General features: G+C 45.0%; 1 protein-coding gene across 14 annotated transcripts in view; it reads right to left on the bottom strand.

The window, feature by feature from the left end:
- The window catches only part of Ehbp1 (EH domain binding protein 1), a 257309-nt gene extending 237547 nt beyond the window's left edge, over window positions 1-19762 (bottom strand). For 13 of the 14 annotated variants that reach the window (XM_051165324.1, XM_051165329.1, XM_051165326.1 and 10 more), the window contains exons 1-2: window positions 19603-19696; window positions 18064-18472 (exon numbers count right to left, since the gene is read on the bottom strand). In XM_051165324.1, the coding sequence (XP_051021281.1) occupies window positions 18064-18167 (104 nt within the window). In that variant the 5' untranslated portion in view covers window positions 18168-18472; window positions 19603-19696. Of the gene's footprint in view, window positions 1-18063; window positions 18473-19602 lie in introns of all 14 variants that reach the window. The other variant, XM_051165325.1, reaches the window with a different exon arrangement.
- Between the last annotated feature and the right edge of the window lie 579 nt (window positions 19763-20341).

Raw genomic sequence — 20341 nt, 5'->3', positions numbered from 1 at the left:
ACATGTTAAAAGAACATGCTACCATTTCTATAGTCGATACTTACTTCCCCTTCAGAAGTTGAATTCAGTATAAAACAACATATTCATGTCTAATAACTGCTTTATATGCCAATTAAATATGGCCTAACATATCCATTCAGTTAGATACACTTGGAAACGCCATAGGAATGAGAAAATAGAACAAAATTTGTCCCCTGTATTTCTACAAATTAACTGCTGAAGCCTTTATTCACTTCTCTTAGAAAATGCTAAACTAAGTAATTTAAGTATAAAAAACATTTTACCTCAACCAGTGCATAACGGAACATTTCCTTGTCTACCCTACACAGGAGGCGCATGACTGTCAGTGAAATCATTTTCTGAAAAGTTTACAAAGGTAAGAAGTAAATACACATAAAAGGATCAAATACAGGACTGAAAATTCTACTATGCTGAATGCTGAACCCTCTCTAGCTCACATTCTTCTTTTTCTCCTTTCTAGCCTTCTCAGGATTGTTTTATTTAAAAAGAAAGAAAGAAAGAGAGAAAGAAAGAAAGAAAGAAAATAAAAGAAAAGTATACTATAGGAGAAGGCATAGAAATTTAAAAACCAAAGTTATTTCATGCAGAATGAAAGACATATATAACCTCTGAAACCCACCCTGGCATTTGTATATTACAGTCAAAGAACTACCATTTTTAATATATTTGAAATTGCTACAAGGTTGTTGTTTCAGAAAGTACTATTGCATGTTTACACAATCCATGTTTTGACAAAAAGACACATTATTTCTTAAGAGCACACCAAAGCTCTCAATCCCACATTCTAAAATACAGTTATGTTTCTGTGCAAAATAACAATTTCAGGGTACTGTCCAAAACAGGGATATAATTTTGCCCAAAAGTTCTTAAACTATGACAAATTCAGCCTAATTTAAACTAAAGCTCCTTAGTGAAAGAGATGCATCTCAGGATATCTAACCAAAACATGCCAAGTGCTTAGACTGTGGAAAGCTGCCTTAGAATTGAAGCTACCCTCTCACACGTCAAGTCCCTTCCATAAACATAATTTATTTCAGCCAGGCAGTGGTGGCACACACCTTTACTCCCAGCACGCGAGAGGCAGATCTCTGAGTTCAAGGACAGCCAGGAATATAGGGAGAAACTCTGTCTCGGGGTGGGGGTGGGGGGAAAAGCTAAATAAACTATTATTTTCTTCTTAAACTATGACACAAATTATTTTTTTAAAAATTCAGGAAGAATCAGGAATAAGGATGGCATCAAATCACACACCCAGTCCTTGTGCCGTAACGATAATTCAAAGTGCACACCTAGCATCAAATTAATCTTTAAAGATAACAAGAACAAAGAGGAGAGCACGTGAGAATGAGAACCTGTCAGCGATGACTGCCGCAGCCTGTCATCCTGCACGAGATCCTGGACCCATCAAGCCTCTGCTAAAGCTCAGTGAAGTCTGGAGGTGAGCTAGCAGTGCTGGGCCAGCAACTGCCTCACTCAGACAGTGCACCACAGTCACGTGGAAACTAAGCGAAGACCGCACACAGACACTCCACACTCGCTTTTAACTTCCAACAATCTAAACTGATTCCAAATTTGAACAAACACACATACCATGACCAAGTAAAATGTGCTTTATATGTGTGGCTCTGGCTCTACATTGAACAATTAATTATTGTGGAGCCTGGCACGGTAGCTCACACATATAAAGTCAGCACTCAGGAGACTGAGGCAGAAAACTGTCTAAGCTGGAAGCCAGACTAGACGGTATAGTGATTGCAGACCAGCCTCGGCTGTAGCATAAAACTCTGTCTCAAAACAAGCGCAAACAAAAACAAAACAACATTTATTATGATATATAAGGCCACCAAACTAAAGAATAAAAGTAGTAACTGTCATTACATTCAAAAAAAGCGTTTGACAAAATCTAATAGTCTTTCATGATTAGAGCCTTGCCCAACCAGGAATAAAGGAAAACTTGTTCAGCTTATAAAAAACACCTACAAAAAACCTTACACTTAACCAAAATGAGGAAGATAAGCCTTTTTAAAAGTAGTTCTTAATTGGGAAAATACATTAAAGTTTCCTTACTTGTGCTTCAAATTAAAGAGCACAGATTCTAAGATTGGCTTTTTAAAAAAAAGAAGATTAATTAGAAGATATGTATATTGTCTCAAAGAACCAGTCCACAAAAGTACAAACAGTAAGTTTACACGCAGAAGCCTGGTAGACAACACTTGAAGCAAGTTGTAGAAATAAACATCAGTAATATGTGCTCAGTTATGTGACTTCCAACATGCACATATCCCCCTGGTACTCTCTCTCAGTCATGTGACTTCCGACATGCACGCATCATCCTAGTATTCTCAGTCATGTGACTTCCAACATACCTGCATCACTTTGGTACTCTCAGTCATGTGACTTCCGACATGCACACATCACTCTGGTACTTTTATCAAGGACTTAAAGCCTGAATCTCAGCAGAAATAACATAAACCCAAACAAGGTCTGAAACAGAGGTTAAACAACAACAAAAGAGCAAAAATGACAGCTAAGTATGACATATAACCCTACACTAGTCTAAGACAACATTCTTTCTCAACAGAATTACAGTTATAATTGAGGAATTAAAACGAGTTCCATAAGTTAACTAATATCACAATGTAAATGTTAATTCCCTAATAACGGTTGCTGATCAAGTTTACTGATGAACTTTAACTAGAGGCACAGGATAGACACACACCTCCAAAATGTCATTAGTTCTGAGGTGATTTGGACCTAGGTTCACAAAATTCCTCTCCTGAGTGCACAGGGGTTTTCATGATTATTGCACGGAAGGGCCGACGGGGAACCTCACAGCAGAGAAATCCTGTAAACTAGGCGGAGGCCAGTGTCTTGAATTCTGACTATACACAACAGAGAGATAGGGCAAGCACAGGGGACACACTGGAGCCTCCGGCAGAGGCTCTCGAACCTTCTGGCCTCAAGGGGCACTTTAGTTTCTTCATAGATTCCCCAGCTGACAAGCAAGAACAAACACCTAACCATTCTGCTTACTATGCAGTGAGGACCAAACAACCAAAGAAGGACATGGGTCCTAAAAGCTTACTTAGGCTGGCAACGGACAACTTCTCAAACCCAGTCATCAGATTGGCCACTGCCTCCCTCGTGTCCTGTTCCACACAGACTTTCATGATACCTGCCTTTTTTTTTTTTTTTTTCCACATGCAGCTGCCAAAATCCCAGCTTTGCAAAACTACATCGTCCCTGAAAGGAGTGTGGCTGAACTTGTGGGTCAGCAAGACAGTTCAGCTCAGCAGGTAAAGATGTTTGCCACCAAGCCAACACAACAAAAGCAAATCACCAAGTCCCACAAGGTCTCCGATCCGCACACGTGCACTGTGGCACACATGTGCTGCACACACTCACGCACACACTAAAACTGAACTTGCTCAAGCTTCTGTATGGCACAGTTTTAAGCATTTCTTTGATATGCCCGCTGAGTTCACTGCAACGCTCCTGCAGGGTGACGCCAGAGGGAAACCAACGTGAACATAAAGGACACTTGCAAGGAGAAAGAGAAAAGAGGAAGACGGAAGGGCGGATCCAGCGGCACTGCAGCTGCCCCGGAAGTACAAACTCCCACCCTTAGCAGCTTCTCAACAGTCTCTGCTTACATCGAAGAGCAGAAAGAAAATCTGCCTTTAAATCAGTGAACCTGAGGGGCTGGAGAGATGGCTCAGTGATTAAGAGAACTGACTGCTCTTCCAAAAGTCCTGAGTTCAATTCCCAGCACCCACATGATGGCTCACAACCATCTATAATGTGATCTGATGCGCACTGTATACATAATAAATAAATCTTTAAAAAAAAAAAAAAATCAGTGAACCTGCCCACGTGCTTCTACTCATTATGACAGGCCTACAGGTAGCAAAGCGACCTCACATTCTTCAATAAAGAAAAATCACCAACTAGCTGACCCATAGCAGGGAAATTCTAACCCTTAATTTGCAAACCTTTCTAGAACAGCAACAGGAAGTGTCACCAGAGTCCAGCAAAGCTTTCCTTGAGCAAAGAGCTGGAGAAAGAATATAACGCAGGAGCTATAAACCTCAAGTTCACGTTCGTGGGCAACTTGGAAACCTAAAAACTACAGAATCACAGCACTGTCCCTAGCACAAGGGACCAGGAACTCCTGTCCACAAGGCCCTCCAGCGACTCAGGCTAGCAGGACACACAGCAGTGACAGGAAGACGTCAGTTACACTGGCCAGCGTACAGCCCTTCCTGCATGTGGCTAGTGACCGATCAAATGTAGGTTAATAAAAATCAAAGAACTAAAGTTGAAGTTTTGCTTAATTTAAATGTAGATTAAAGATAGCCACCTATGATTCTTTACTCCTGAACTGGATAGCACAGGACTAGATTTCTACTAAGCGTTGCTTCTTCTAGATTTTACGATCTTGGTTTAGACTAGATGACAGATGACTAGGTTCCTCAACCATATCCTCTGAAAGGAATTTCATTAAAAGTCAACAGAAACATTACCAGTTTAAACAGTAAATCTATGGAATTTTGGTTTTGTTTTGTTTTGTTCATTTTTACTGGGGTCTCGCTATATAGCCCAGGCCTGGCCTCTCTCTCAGAAGTCATAGTGTTTTTGCCTCAGCCTCCTGAGTACCAAGATTCTATAGCTCTAGGCCACCACACCCAGTTTCATGCTGGGTTTTTTCCTCTTTGGGGGGCATAGTTGCATAATAAAAACCTTCTTTAAGTTTTAGGAAAAGAATCAGTACATAAGCCAATGTGCTTCTCCTTTGCCTGTAACTCTGATAAATCTAGTGTCCAGCACGTTTCTCGCCAGGCCCTAGCAATGCCCACTCTCCTGATCCTGTGGAACCTCAGCCCTGCGCTATCTATAGCTCTATGTTAGTCAGCACAGCTATTTTAAATTCTTAAGTTGACAAACTTGAACATATGCAGGGGAGCAACCTTTATAGTATCTTTGATTCAATAATAATTTTTACAATTTTTACAATTTAGACGTGTTTTTTAAAATAGCAATGCAAGAATTGATTTAAAAAAAAAAGTTTTCTGTAAGTCAAACTTGCCAAAGAAAATCTGCAGATGCCTGTTAGTCCACGATCCTGAACGGATCCCACTAAAGTAGGAAACACGGTGGCATTCTGTGGTCACCTCACTCCCTGCCCTTCACACTCAGCTCAACTCCGTTAAAGACCGCATGCAAAAATCCTCATACAAAAATCCTCACGCAGAAGAGCAACACCCTTACTGAGCAGTTGGTTCAGAATGCTTCCCCTTAGCACACTGGACTGTGTTTAAACCACACAGTGAACTACTTCAGTAAGTCTTCTGTTGGGGATTTCCTACAAAATTTGAACACATGTAGTACACCAACAGCACACTGCCAATAGTGTCAAAGTTTAAGTTCTCTGAGCATCTTAACTGCAAAAGTAATACAAGACCAAACTAAACCCTAAGAGTGGAACTTTTCACATAATCCTGTAACATTTCATCCCAGAATCCTTTTAAAACCAACTTTTTAAAATAAGCAAACCAAGAAAGTTGAGAACTTTGTAAGAAAGTTGCTACAAAAGAAAAAGATACAATTTACTCCCTGGCTCCTTTTTTTTTTAAATCATGACAGGAAGAAAACATTTCAGAAGTACTACCACAGGGGGAGAGACAGCTCAGTGGTTAAGAACAAGTATTGTTCTTGCAGAGGACCCGAGTTCAATTCTCCATGCCCACACCAGGCAGCTCACCGTCTCTAGGGGATGCCTCTAACCTTGGGTACATGCACATATATACACATGAATACATAACTTTTTAAATTTAAAACACTACTGTAAAGAACTAGATAAGCAGGGCGTGGTGGCACACGCCTTTAATCCCAGCACTCGGGAGGCAGAGGCAGGCGGATCGCTGTGAGTTCGAGGCCAGCCTGGTCTACAAAGTGAGTCCAGGATGGCCAAGGCTACACAGAGAAACCCTGTCTCGAAAAAAAAAAAAAAAAAAAGAACTAGATCTAGGCTGGCATAGAATTCAATGGTAGTGCGCTCAGTGCTTAAGGCCCTGGGAAGGGAGGGGAGGGGAGGGAGGGAGGGAGGGAGGAGGGAGGATAGGAAAGCCTACCACTGCTATAGGGCACACACAGTGAGGACAATTTAGTTAACTCATAAGGAAGTAACTTTGTGTACTTAGCCCCTATGCTTACTTGAAATGATTACTAAAGAAAACTGTATAAACTGATTTTGCTCCAGAAACAAAAATATGTACTTCCTCTTCCCAAATGCCAACAAATCACCAAAACAACTCATTTCAACTCAACACTCCAGGCTCCCAGGTTTACTATTCGGTCTCTCTAAGTTTTCAGCACCAATCCATTTTTTCCAGAACATTCCTAATGTTCAGGTTAATTTTCAGTCTTGGGACTCTCTCTAGCCCTGACCGTCAGATAGGGCAGAGGTAACAATGGGTAGCTTACTGAGTGCATACCAGGTCACCCCTGTTCTAATGCCTTCAGGGTGGCTTCATTAGCCTCCCAAACAACTCTCAGAGCACAGATACTGTAGCATGCCCACTGTGGAAGCCAGGTGTCCACACTGCCAGGAAGTGCGGATGCTTTGTACACACAAAACTGAACGTTCCCCAAAGTTGTCTGACTGATGGGACACCATGGGTACCTTGAGCTCCACTTATGCAGGAACTTTTGTCTTTCTGTTCTACAGCTACTTTGTGTTTCGTTGTTTGTTTATTTGTTTGTTTGAAAACATGGGCTCACTCTGTAGCCCAGGCTGACCTGGAAACTCTCTTTGTAGCCAAGGCTAGCCTCGTGCCTCCCTGGTGTTGGGATTACTAGTGTGTGCCACTACATTCAGAGAAACTTTTCTTAAAGGGCCAGACAGTAACTACTCTAAGCTTTGCAGCTACCCAATCTAGGTGGCAATGACCCGACTCCTGTCATAGTATAAAGGAAACGTCACAAATGTAAAAGAAGTTCCATGGCTTTATTCCGCGTACTTTACTAACAACTATAGGCGGTTGACTCAGACCAGGACTGGAGACTCTCGTCTGTTCTAGAGGAAGACTTAGTCATGGGCAGAGTTGAGCGTTTAGATAAACGCAGCAATAGCCACTTATGGCACAAAAAGCCTCCGTTATGGGTCTTAAGCCGTCACAACTGAATTTTGTGACGCTGTGCTGCACCATGAGTAAGCGCCTCAGAGCTGAGTGAAGCATCAATCCCAGCTTTAAACATCACTCCAGAGACCACTGCCATAAAATTAAAAGCAAGTTAGCACACTAAAAAGCGAGAGGCAGGCGGTAAAGAGCTCAGCAGGTACAAGCATCTGCCACAGTCTGGATACCTGTGCTGGCTCCCCAGATCACAGCAGAAACAGAGAACTGACCCCCAAAGAGCTGTCCTCTGATACACACACACACACACACACACACACACACAGAGAGAGAGAGAGAGAGAGAGAGAGAGAGAGAGAGAGAGAGAGAGAGAGAGAGAGAGGATAAGTTGAATTTTTTCCAAAAAATAAAATGAGACACATAATTTACAACACAAAGAGCAATAAAAACTTGTCTCTCTAGAAGCAAGCTCAGGTGCTGCGGAGCAATAGCACTGAAGCCTCTCTGTGGCACAGTCTCTCTCCCTTACAGCTAAGATCTTCGAACCTCCTTATCCTAAACATTTCTCCCCCTCCCACCACTGCTGCTAACATCAAGAGCCACAGCAATAGTCAAGCCCACATCTTACACTCTAAAAATAAAATGAAAAAGCCTCTCTATAGTGGCAAACAGATATAATGGGTTCTTTTCACTTCCAGAAGTCTTTTCTTCCACTCCAGCCTGGTCACCAACTACAGAGGGCCATACTTTAACAGTCACAGTCACCGTGGGGACAGGAGCACCTCCAAGGTGTGAGAGCAAGACGCTCAATATAAAGACGTGTTCTTAAATTTTTAAAAGAGAATGTTAACCTGAGTTTGGATCCTTAACACTCGCATAAGAAAGCCAGGGGTGCGAGCACATCTGCAACCTCAGTAAGGGTGTTGCTATTCCGTGAGGATTTTTGCATGCGGTCTTTAATGGAGTTGAGCTGAGTGTGAAGGGCAGGGAGTGAGGTGACCACAGAATGCCACCGTGTTTCCAACTTTAGTGGGATCTGTTCAGGAGCGTGGACTAACAGGCACCTACAGATTTGCTTTGGCAAGTTTGACTTACAGAAAACGTTACCATTTTTTTAAAAATTAATTCTTGCATTGCTATTTTAAAAAAACACATCTAAATTGTAAAAGTTGTAAAAATTACCACTGAATCAAAGATCAAAGGTTTTTAAAAACCTTTCAGAAAAGTTTCTCTGAGTGTACTTTCCATGCTTATATTTTAAGGCACACAAAATGAATGGCAAGTGTATCAGGGATGTCTTCTCCTCGGCCTTACAGTAGTGCCCGTCACACCCTCCAAAACACAAGCATCTCGCTGATTTCTACCACCCGCCTTTCTGCCTGGCTGGCTCCTAGCTATAACACTCCACAGGTGCTCTGCTCCCTCTGACCCTAGGCTATACATTGCGGAAAAGCTGCTGGTGTTTGCATCCCTCTGCATTTCAGAGTTAAAGGGCCTAACACTAGCCAACAAGCCTACCTCTCCCTCCTCAAGTCTTCCTCACCTTGACCATTTCACACCTTTCCTACCTCAAGCCTCCCATAGCTGTCTGTAGCTCTTCTCTGCCCTATGAAAACAGGCTCTCCAAGGCTCTTTCCAACTTGTCAAATCCAAGGCTATTTTGCTCCCTCTCTTGGCAATACCTCATTAACCAACACTTTCTTCTTGATTTGCTTTTTATGTTTGAGTTCTTGGAAAATACATTTTTTTTCTTTTTCTGTTTTGTTTTTTCTTGAATGTTATGGGAATAAGCAACCACTTCACAAAACTCAAGCCCAGTTCCACTAACTGGGACTAACACCTGTGGTTGACCTGGTCCAAGGCCCAAGGAGCCTAATACTATTTACTCTGTGTCCTGGTTTGCTTTCTGTTGCTGCGATAAAACAGTGACCAAAGGCAACTTGATGAACAAAGATTTTATTTGGCTTACAGGTTATAGGCCATCATTGAGGAAAAACAAGACAGGAATCCAAGGCAAAAATCCCACCGACTTAAAAGCCAAAAGCCCTTAACAATGCCCTTATGATCTAGTCTCCTGCCAGGCCCTCGCACTTAACCTCTTCCCCAGTACTCCAGACACACCTTTCCAGATGCTCCAAAACTATGCCAAGCATGCTTCCAATTAACTCAATTTTCTTCTCTAAATTCCTCTCAAAAATTGTTTACATCAAAGCTCATGCAAAGCTACATCATGCTACTACTGCATACAGAAGTGCTTACCTAAGCCCCCCAAGGAAGTGGACCTGAAATGAATACTCCGCGACATAATTTGACTTTGAAAAATTAAGTTAATACTTAAAGTGTGTTTAGCCTTCTAATGTCCAATGAGAAAACCAAATTGGTATCAGGGCAGTATCAAACTTACACAGCGGAAGGACATTTTTTATTTCTCAAGTCCTAAAGTAAAAAGGTATGTAAAGATGTGTGAAATAATGGAGCAACTGAAAAGCTACTTTCAAGTGTGTGTGTGTGTGTGTGTGTGTGTTATATATTTATTTTGTTATATATTTAGAAATTATCGCTCAAGTGGTAAAGGGATTGTCATACAAATATAAGGTCCTGAGTTCAGTCATCAGAACACACATAAAAAGGCCAGATGTGGTAACGTGTACCTGTAACCCCAGCCCTGGGAGTGAGGGGCAGGTGGATTCCTGGTGCCCAGTAGCCAGCCAGTATAGCCCAATCCCTGTTCCAGGCAACGTGAGAGACCTATCTCAACAATAGCAACAGGAACAAAGTGCACAGCACATGAGGAACAATATTTGAAGCTGATCTCAAGTCCCCACATACCCATTACACACACACACCACAAAGAAATATACATTCCTAGAGAATAAGGAGATGGCTCAGCCATTAGAGTAACTACTGCACAAGAATGTTAACCTGAGTTTGGATCCTTAACATTCCCATAAGAAAGCCAGGGGTGCGAGCACATCTGCAACTCTAGCACTGGGGCAGGTGTGAGGCACATCTGTAGCTCTAGCACTGGAGCAAGTGTGGGGGCACATCTGTAGCTCTAGCACTGGGGCAGGTGTGGGGCACATCTGTAGCTCTAGCACTGGGGCAGGTGTGGGGACACATCTGTAGCTCTAGCACTGGGGCAGGTGTGGGGACACATCTGTAGCTCTAGCACCGGGGCAGGTGTGGGGCACATCTGTAGCTCTAGCACTGGGGCAGGTGTGGGGACACATCTGTAGCTCTAGCACTGGGGCAGGTGTGGGGCACATCTGTAGCTCTAGCACTGGGGCAGGTGTGGGGACACATCTGTAGCTCTAGCACCGGGGCAGGTGTGGGGCACATCTGTAGCTCTAGCACTGGGGCAGGTGTGAGGCACATCTGTAGCTCTAGCACTGGAGCAAGTGTGGGGGCACATCTGTAGCTCTAGCACTGGGGCAGGTGTGGGGCACATCTGTAGCTCTAGCACCGGGGCAGGTGTGGGGACACATCTGTAGCTCTAGCACCGGGGCTGTGTGAGGGCACATCTGTAACTCTTAGCACTGGGGCAGGTGTGGAGGCACATCTGTAACTCCAGCACTGAGGCAGGTGTGGGAGCACATCTGTAACTCTAGCACTGGGGCAGGTGTGGAGGCACATCTGTAACTCTAGCACTGGGGCAGGTGTGGGGGCACATCTGTAGCTCTAGCACTGGGGCAGGTGTGGGGGCACATCTGTAGCTCTAGCACTGGGGCTGTGTGAGGGCAATCTGTAACTCTTAGCACTGGGGCAGGTGTGGGGGCACATCTGTAACTCTAGCACTGGGGCAGGTGTGGGAGCACATCTGTAACTCTAGCACTGGGGCAGGTGTGGGGGCACATCTGTAACTCTAGCACCGGGGCAGGTGTGGGGGCACATCTGTAGCTCTAGCACTGGGGCAGGTGTGGGGGCACATCTGTAACTCTAGCACTGGGGCAGGTGTGGGGGCACATCTGTAACTCTAGCACCGGGGCAGGTGTGGGGGCACATCTGTAGCTCTAGCACCAGGGCAGGTGTAGCGGCACATCTGTAGCTCTAGCACTGGGGCAGGTGTGAGGGCACATCTGTAACTCTTAGCACTGGGGCAGGTGTGGGGACACATTTGTAGCTCTAGCACTGGGGCAAGTGTGGGGGCACATCTGTAACTCTAGCACTGGGGCAGGTATGGGGGCACATCTGTAACTCTAGCACTGGGGCAAGTGTGGGGCACATCTGTAACTCTAGCACTGGGGTAGGGGAGCAGGGTGGAGACAAAGTAATCCCCAGGGTTCCATGGCCAGCTAGCCTATTTGGTGAGCTCTGGCCTTGGTGATAGACCCTTTCTCAAAACACTATGGTAGAGAGGAACAGAGAAAAACATCTCAGTCAACCACCAGCCTCCACAGGAACGACCACACATGTGCATGCACATACACATGTACATGTTTTCACATATACAACCATGCATTCATACATACATCACTCACATACACCTGCACACAAAAACTTTTAATCAGTTAATTTAAAACAAGAAAATGAATTTGTAATGACATTGAAAACAAAGAAACAATAAATATAGGCCTTTAGGCAACAGGTTTTGGTTACTCTTTAGTCTGCTCAAGAAAGAACTAGATGAAATACAAACTTATATATAAAATGGGTTCATATGTAGAGATGATGGAGAAATATATTGACAAAGTATGTATTCCTACAGTATGGTTCATGTCAGATACTGAAGAGCTCTCACCAGAATCAATCCTTCAACCTAGTTAAATTAACATCCTATCTATATCCTACCAACTTTAAGCAGTTTCCTTAAACACCTGTGTGACCACAAATATAAATTTGTATAGTAAAGGTGCCATTCAGAAAGCCAAAAGTTTACAAGCAGCACACACCAAGAATTTAGGGAAATATGATGCACGGCCCTTTCTTTCAAATGAATTTCCAATGGCCCATCTTATCAAGAGGCTCATCACCTAACCCAAGATTAGTTGTTAAATGACCTGGGGCCACAATAGAAGAGGCAACCACACAAACACACCCACAGCCACAGCCACACCCACACCCAGTCTCCAAATTAACCACTCCCTCCTTACATGGCAATCTGCTTGTGGACTAGACTTGCAAAACAGATGAGCCCCTTTTACACTCGTACGGTCTGTCAGGTACAGGCTCACACCCTATGGGCATGACCAGAGAACAAAGGAAATGCTTCTCTACTCCTCAGTCACAGAAAGAGCATGTCTTCCTTTAGAAAGCATCCTCTTCCACCACCCAGGGTAGCTTTCCTGAAACCAGTACCACTACCACCTTCACTCCAGCAATTTGCAAATACTTGCAGAAGACCGTTTATGTCTTATGTTACCTTAGAGTCAAGAATGGTCCTACTTATGGTTGAGGTATTGCTCCTTAAGTTATAATGTATACACCATGGAATTTGTTAAACTATACACTGTAATTTAGAGAATCTAGTTCCTGAGCACGGCAAATGCCACAATATCAGGAAAGCTTTTAAGTAGCCAGGCAGTGGCACCTGTGGACTTAGACCATCACCCCACTGAGTACAGTCCTAACGGAATGTTGGTTTTTTTGGTGCCGTTTATTCTTTCATCTCTAATTTACACCACACCTTTTCCTCGTCCTCTCCACATAGATAATTCATCTGTAACACCAGTTACTTTTCTATCAGAATCTCTAATTTCACCTTCCTCAACTTTTGTTGTTCCACATCTGTAAAGTAATATCCAAAGCCATAAGAGCAAGCCTGGGATGCAGCTGAGCGGCAAAGAGCACTGTTTGCCATGCATAAGACCCAAAGTTTAAGCCCCAGAAATAAACAAATGAATAAATGAATAAATAATAAAGTGCAAACGTGACTGATAAAAATATTCTCACAGTGTGTTCAAGTCTATTTTTATATACTTTAAACAGATTTTAAATTCAACATACACATAAAATAAATTGAGCTCTGTAAAGTATTTAAATGAAGAATGAAAAAATGAGAAGAAGAAGAAGAAGAAGAAGAAGAAGAAGAAGAAGAAGAAGAAGAAGAAGGCAGCTATAGGATATGAGTCTAGAAATTGGGCCTGATTTGTATTTTTACAAGTACTCTAAGGAAAGTAAGGCAAAAGGAATGTTAATTAAGTAAAAATGATTACAATCAATTTTTATATAATGAAAATATTTTAAGAATCCACCTGCAAATAAGATACCTATACATCAAATAAATGTTATCCCATGGGCACAATCACCTTGTTAACTTTAAACTGTATTTATATTAAAGACTTATTTACTTTTATTTTATGTGTATGAACGCTTGGCTACATGAAGATCAGAAGACTACAAAGGGGCCGCTGGAGCTGGAGGTACAGCTGGCTGTGAGCCTCCATGTGGGTGCTGGGAACCGAACCAGCACCCTCTGCAGCAAGAGCTACAAGTGCTCCTACCTACCGAGCTGCTAAGCTGCATTTTTTTTTTTTTTTTTTTTTTTTTTTTTTTTTTGGTATGTATGAGTGCTCTATCTGCATGTACACCTGCAGGCCAGAAGAGGGCATTAGAGGGTATGGGTGGTTGTGAGCCACCGTGTGGTTGCTGGGAATTGTACTCAGGTCCTCTGGAGCAGCAGCCAGTGCTCTTAACCACTAAGCCATCTCTCTGGCCCCACTGAACTGTATTTTTTAATGAAAGCAAGAACAATTTCACAATATGGTACTGTCCATCTGAAAATGACAGAGTATTCAAATGCTTCAAGCATTCAGTCCGGGTCCAAGCACAGACTCTGATTCACAGACTCTGACTTAACTGCTGCACCCCTGACAGCCAACACTAACGGAATCAAGCCGCCCAGCCAACTACAATCAAGACAGAGTTTCACTAGTGCTTAGGCCTTAAGGTGAGTTAACAACAGCTGAAATGTTGCTCGAGGGAGGAACACAAAAGATGGTACTACGGATTATGAGGAAGAAATGGGTTTTTGCTCTTTTTTGGTAGGAGTTAGTTTTGTAAGAAGGGGTCTCACTCTCTAACACGAGATGCTCTCACCATCAGGGTGACCCTCCTGCTCCAGCCTCCCCAGTGACCAGACCACAAGCCACCCCGCCCCACAAGAAACTGATGTTGTGTGTGTGTGTGTGTGTGTGTGTGTGTGTGTGTGTGGTTTTTTGTGGTTTTTTGTTTTTTGAAACAAGGTCTCATGTAGCACCATACTGACTCCAACTGGCTTTGTAAGAGAGGTCACCCATAACTCCTGATCTTCCTGTCTCAACCTGTCAAGTACTAAGATTCCAAGTGTGTACCACCAAACCTAGCAAGAAACTGATTTTTTTTTTTCTTTAACTGAAAAATAGCCTGAATGGTCTATGCTATTAAGAAATGAGATTCATGGAAACCCTCAAACAACCCAGGTTGTTGTTTGCTCTCCACAAACTGATGGCAAGACCAGACTGCTGGGGAAAAAAAAAATCTACACAATTCACTGAACATGGAAAAGTGGAGCTGGTGCCTACCTAGAGTCTTCACCCCTACATGCTCAGTTTTTGGTACCAGAAGCCACTGTGCGAGCTAACAAAGGACAAATGTAAACACCAGCCACGCTGCAAGCCCTCTGATCTACAATGGTGTTCTGCCTGCAAGGTAATCAATCTAGGGCAATGGTGGCACAAAGCTTATTGGAGTAACCAACCAATATCTGATTGGCTGTAAGGCCCGCTCCATGAGACGAATCCATACCAGACACTGCTTGAGTGCCAAGAACTAGAGACCTAGGGGAGGACAACTACATACTACTGGTTGACTAAGTCAGGTAGTAATGCGATGACTTCTAAGGATGATCATCAGTGCCTTGCTCAGCCACCATCAGAAATGCTTTGTCCTGCAGCAGATAGGACAAATACAAAGACCCACAGGGAGAGAAAATGCTGAGAATGAGAGACCTGGAAACATTCAGCCCTAATAAGGATGTCTCCTGCAAATCCCTCCCCTCAGGGCTCAGGGGACTCAGCTGAAGAGGAAGCAGAAAAAGTTTAAGAGCCAGAGGGGATGAAGGGACACCAAGGAAACAAGGCCTCCTACACACAGCAAGACCTCTGCTCACTTAAACTCAGAGGCTGAGGCAGGGCCTGTACGGGTCTGCGACAGATGGGGATCCTAGAGCTGAAAAGCTAAGTGGACACATGCCCCCATCCCTAAGCCAGAAGCTATCTCCAACTGATGGCCTCTTGCAAATAAAGAATCTGTTTTCTACAAAGGAGTCTCACTGAGGAAACAAATGACTCTTAAGAGTAAACTGCATGTCCAGCGGTAGATCATCAACAGAAAACTAACTAAGGCATCAGTATCTTTGGAGGCTCCTTGTCTCATAACGTCATATCAGGGTTGTTTTTTTAACTTTTATTCATTTTAAATTTTTTTTTTTTTTTTTTTTTTGGTTATTTTACCCTTGGGGTTTTGCATATATAAACTTCCAGTTTAGTGTTTTTATGGCATTCCTGAATGTGCAAGTGAGTGTGTCTCTGTGTCTATATGTGTTTCTTGTGCCTTCTCTTGGGCTCTCTTCTGTTTGTTTGGTCCTATTCCGATGTGTTTGTTTTTGTTTCATCTTATTACTGTCCCTTGGATGCCTATTTGTTTTCTAAGGAGACCCAGAAAGGGTGTGGGTCTGAATGGGAGAGGAGCAGGGAAGGAACTGGAAGGGGGAGAGGGAGGGGAAACTGTAATCAGAATATATTGTATGGGAAAAAATCTATTTACAATAAAAGAAAAAGAAGACAAATGAGACTCAAGTCAAGTCTGGGGACTCGCACCTATAATCCCAGAGCTATTAGGCAGAGGCTACGGAATCTGAGCTTGAAGCCAACCTGATCGTACAGTGAGACTCTGTCTCAAAAGATTCAAATTAGGCTCAAAGTAGATGCCCCCAGGATCGGAGGCAACCAAGACTGCCTTCCTTGTTATGAGAGGCCTGACTGACACCAGGTTGCTGCCAATCTCACCCTTCCCTTCTCCCTGCCACCTTTCCTCCCGCTCCTCAACTGAAATGACGCTCAAGTCCCATCACTGTTTCCAAATGGCCTTCCAGGAAGTTCTTGCCACACCTCTGCCACTAGCTCCTCCGCCTGCCTTTCTTCACCTGACCTACGGCAACAGCTACCCTAACACCACCGTCTCAGTCACCATCTTTCGCCTGGGACCCTCATTCCAACCACGGCCTGGTCATTTTCCAATTACAAACCTAAACATCTCTTCATCTCAAAGCTTCCACAGTGTTCCACATGCTTTCAAACGCCCTATCACACTGACTTCCCTAACCCAACACTTTTTCTCTAAAGACAGAATTTCACTGTATCCCCAACTGGCCTCAAGCCTGAAATCCTCCTGCCTCAACCTCTGCTATTATTACAAGGACACGCCAGTCCACCCAGCCCACATGCTACACTTAAAGAAAGCCTCATGATATAAAACCGTATACCACTTGAATTTCCAGCATGCATCCTGCTATATAGGTTGTCTAAATGCGCAGACGTTTATAAAATGGTCTTCACTTCTTCCTCTCTGGCTTGACGTACAACTGGGAAGATAGCGCGATCCGTGGCGCACATGCGCACCAGCATGGGAACCTGAATTCGCTTCCCCAGCACCATGTGAAAAGGCTGGTGCAGTGGCGCTGGGGAGCTCAATCACCGCCCATTACCCTTGTTAGTATTATTCTTCATTGTTTCCCACTCTGTGGACTCTATAGGTAATACTGACACTTAACGAGCATTCACTATGTCCCTGTCACTGTCCTAAGCACTGTAGAGAACTGAGTTAATCTTCTATGACGTGGTACCACTACCACACGCATGGGACTGAATTACAGAGAACTAGCACCCCACGATATCCAGCTGGGTGGAAACGGATCAAAATCTCTAAACATATACATGTACATTGCTGTACCTATCACAGCGAACTTACTTAAATCCATGTCCTTACCCTGGCCTGCGAGCCCCCTGAGGAGAGGGAGGATGTCTGTCTAAGCCAAGTAGAAGGCCCATACAGTTCTTGAATTGATCTTAAAATAAAGTTCCTTACAAACTCAAGACAGAACCAAGAACGCTGGGATGGAGCAAGCTGAAGAGGACATTAGAAAGCCAGCTTACTACCAACATGAGGCTGCAGTCCTTGATGAAATGGCCGCATTTTACGGTATCAGTGCTTTATCTCTATAATATATCAAAGCTCAAAGGACAATTTGCTTAAGATTAACTTTTTCCCCTTGCTAAGTAAGGAGTCTTGTTTCTTATCATTTACAGCAGTGAGCAAAAGAAAGGCCAAAATTTACTTTCCTCAAATGGAAAGAGGCAAATGACAGACCACTGTTACTAATTGCTTCCTTAAATCCTGCCAAGAAATGTATCCCATTAGGCAATTAAAAGAAAATACAGTTGCCTGACTAAGCGGTTTCTCAAGAGAATTTCTAAGGTTGTGCAGACTGGCATTCCATTATTCAAATAGTGAAAAAATTCTCGAAGTAAAAATGAAAAAAAAAAATAATAATAATAGAAAAATAAGCCACCAGTCTACAGAATATAAACTCCCAAAGTAAGACATGTTACATTTAAACATATGCATAACCGTTCTTCATTTAAAGTTGTAAAAAATAAAGTTATTCTAACACTGATGATAAATTGACCATGAGACCAAAACTTCTGTACGAAGGTGTGTTCTCGGTTTAGTCCTCTGAGATACTCTGAAACGGAGTGAGTAAAGCCCGCAGGGACAGACACCAGCGGCAACAGCGCACACACAGTACGCTGCCCAGCTTCTAAACACCTGCGTGCCGCTGCCAGGCAAACAGCCTACCCAAAGACAGACCCACAGTTGAAGCCACAGTGTTTAGGTAGAGACATCATCTCGGCCCCTAAGCAGACCTTACCATTTCTTTGTACACTCAACCATCAGCTCCTGGTAGGAGGCCACAAACTGGAACTTGGAGGCGTGTTTTCCCACACGTTGTAGCCGCTTCCAAACCGAAGCCATGGTGATGATGGGTCAGTAGACTGGGACAGCTCTGGATTACCAACACAGCAGCTTTAATAAAGCACGAGAGCTCTGCATGTATGTCTATACTTGCCAAACAAACAAACAATAAAAAAAACCTATAACTTGAAATGATGCTTGGAGTCCATTAAGTCTTCTCCCTGTTTTACGGGTTAAGTCCTATCTTAGATGAACGGCCCAGTCAAGAACAGGTGATACACATGACACGATGAGTGAGAGGCGGTTCCCTCATGGAGACATCACCATTCCACCTCCGGGGCTTATAGGACGCGTATCCTGGAGAACTGAAAAGCAAAACACAGACAAAAAGAGAAAGAGTATGAGGCTTCAGAAGCACGAGAGGCGTTAGATAAGCCGGCAACAACCTCTGTTATCTGCATGGTTTTCAAACAATGAAACAAAACACCGGCCTCAAAAGCCAGGAACATCAAGGATGCAAGATACCAAGGAAGAAATGACAAGCCACACGGACGGACCGAAGGACGACAGGCAGCAATACACCAGGTTGTCAGCACCAACAATCGAAAGATGCCAGCAGGGCCCTGCCTTCCCTACCTAGGATCACAGGAGGGAGAACAGGGCGGGAAAGTCGCGGCTGCTGGTTATAATGTCCATCACCAGTCAGGAGGAGGAGTGGAGTATTTTAAAATAAACTTTATTTTTTCAGCCGACAATTAATAGCCTTGGGTCTCAGAATATGTGCTTAAACCAGCTCGGGTGCAGGGAGAAATGCTGGTTCAGTAGGAGAGGGTAATGGATGGAGAGCTAGCAGTGGAGGGAAATCTCACGGCCGAGGGAGGGCAAGGTCCCAGCTCCAGGCCACTCGGCTTTCCCTTCTTCACCTTGGCTGCCAGGAGGAGGGGAATGGAAACTCCTGCCTGGGCTTGAAGCAATGACCAGCCGGGCCAGCGGACAGTGCGGGGTGCGGTGCCTCCCTCCCCCACCGGGAGCGGCCGGCCTGAGCCGCGTCTCCTCACGCACGGAGCGCAGACCCCAGCCTCTCTCCGCAGAGACAGGCGTTGCCAGCCGCGGACCCTGTCACCCAAGCGTTGCCGTTAGACCCCAGCGTCGGTCCCCGAACCCCGGCCCCTCCGATCGTCCACTCCAAGCCCTCCTCACACCTCTAATCCCGCTGTCCCCTCCTCAGAGCCGCTCCTCCGTCGCCGCCACCACCGCCACCGCCACCGCCGCCACCGAGTCCTCCATCCCCGCCGGAGCCGCGTGGAACAGCGAAGCCCGGCGCGGCGCTCGCGGGAGCCGGGGTCTGCAGCCTCCCGGGCGGACGACGCCCGCCCCCTCCCGGCGCAGCGCCCTGCGACCGTCCCCCGCCCGCCCGAGCGAGCCCCGCCACAGCCGCGGCTCAGAGCCCAGGTCCCCCTCCCCCGCCTTCATCCGCCGCCACCACCATCATTACCTCCCCCGCCGCACCTCTCACACTAACCCTAGCCACGGCGGCTCAACAGCGGTCCGCCCCGCCGCCATTGGCCGAGCCTGCAAGAGCCCCGCCTCCCTGGGGGGCGGGCCTTAGGAAGGCCTGGGCGCACCATTGGTAGAGCTTCATGCCAGTCAAAATGGCTCCACCCCTAGCCCTGGAGGTATTTTTTTTTTTTTTTTTTTTTTTTTCCTGAGGTGGAACCCGCCGGGCCTACCCTCCTTCTCTTAAAAAAAAAAAAAATGGAAATCACGAAGGACGATCCCGCCCATTCCCTTGACTGGTTGAGAGAGGGCAGCGGGAGGCGGGAGGAGTAAGGAGTGTTTATAGTGAACTGGAAAGCGGTTGCCGACCGTGGCTGTCCGTCAAAGGCACCGTGGCTGCTGGGCTTCTGGCTCCTGCTTAGGAACCGAGCTCGCTCAGGTTCTAGCGGCTGCCAGGGACACTGAGGTCCTGTGGTTTCTCTCCTATTCTCTCCCGCCCCCACCCACGACCTGGGCGCCCCTCTCCTTCATCCGTAGCAGCCGGCGATTTTTGCACACACGGCCTTTATTTCACTCAGTGCTTTCCGAGTTTTTCCCTGACCTTGCCAGCCCCCCCTCTTCCCCCCCCCCCCCCGGGTTCAAGGCACGATTCACTAAGAGCGGAGCTGACATAAAATGTTTGCCCTACGGTCCCTTCTCGGTCTCATTCTCAACATTTCTTTGAGTCTTGCATTCTC

The sequence above is a fragment of the Acomys russatus genome, chromosome 22 (genome assembly GCF_903995435.1).
Source record: "Acomys russatus chromosome 22, mAcoRus1.1, whole genome shotgun sequence".
Taxonomy (NCBI): domain Eukaryota; kingdom Metazoa; phylum Chordata; class Mammalia; order Rodentia; family Muridae; genus Acomys; species Acomys russatus.
Note: the sequence above shows the minus strand (reverse complement) of the source record. Positions and strands in the feature narration are given on the sequence as shown.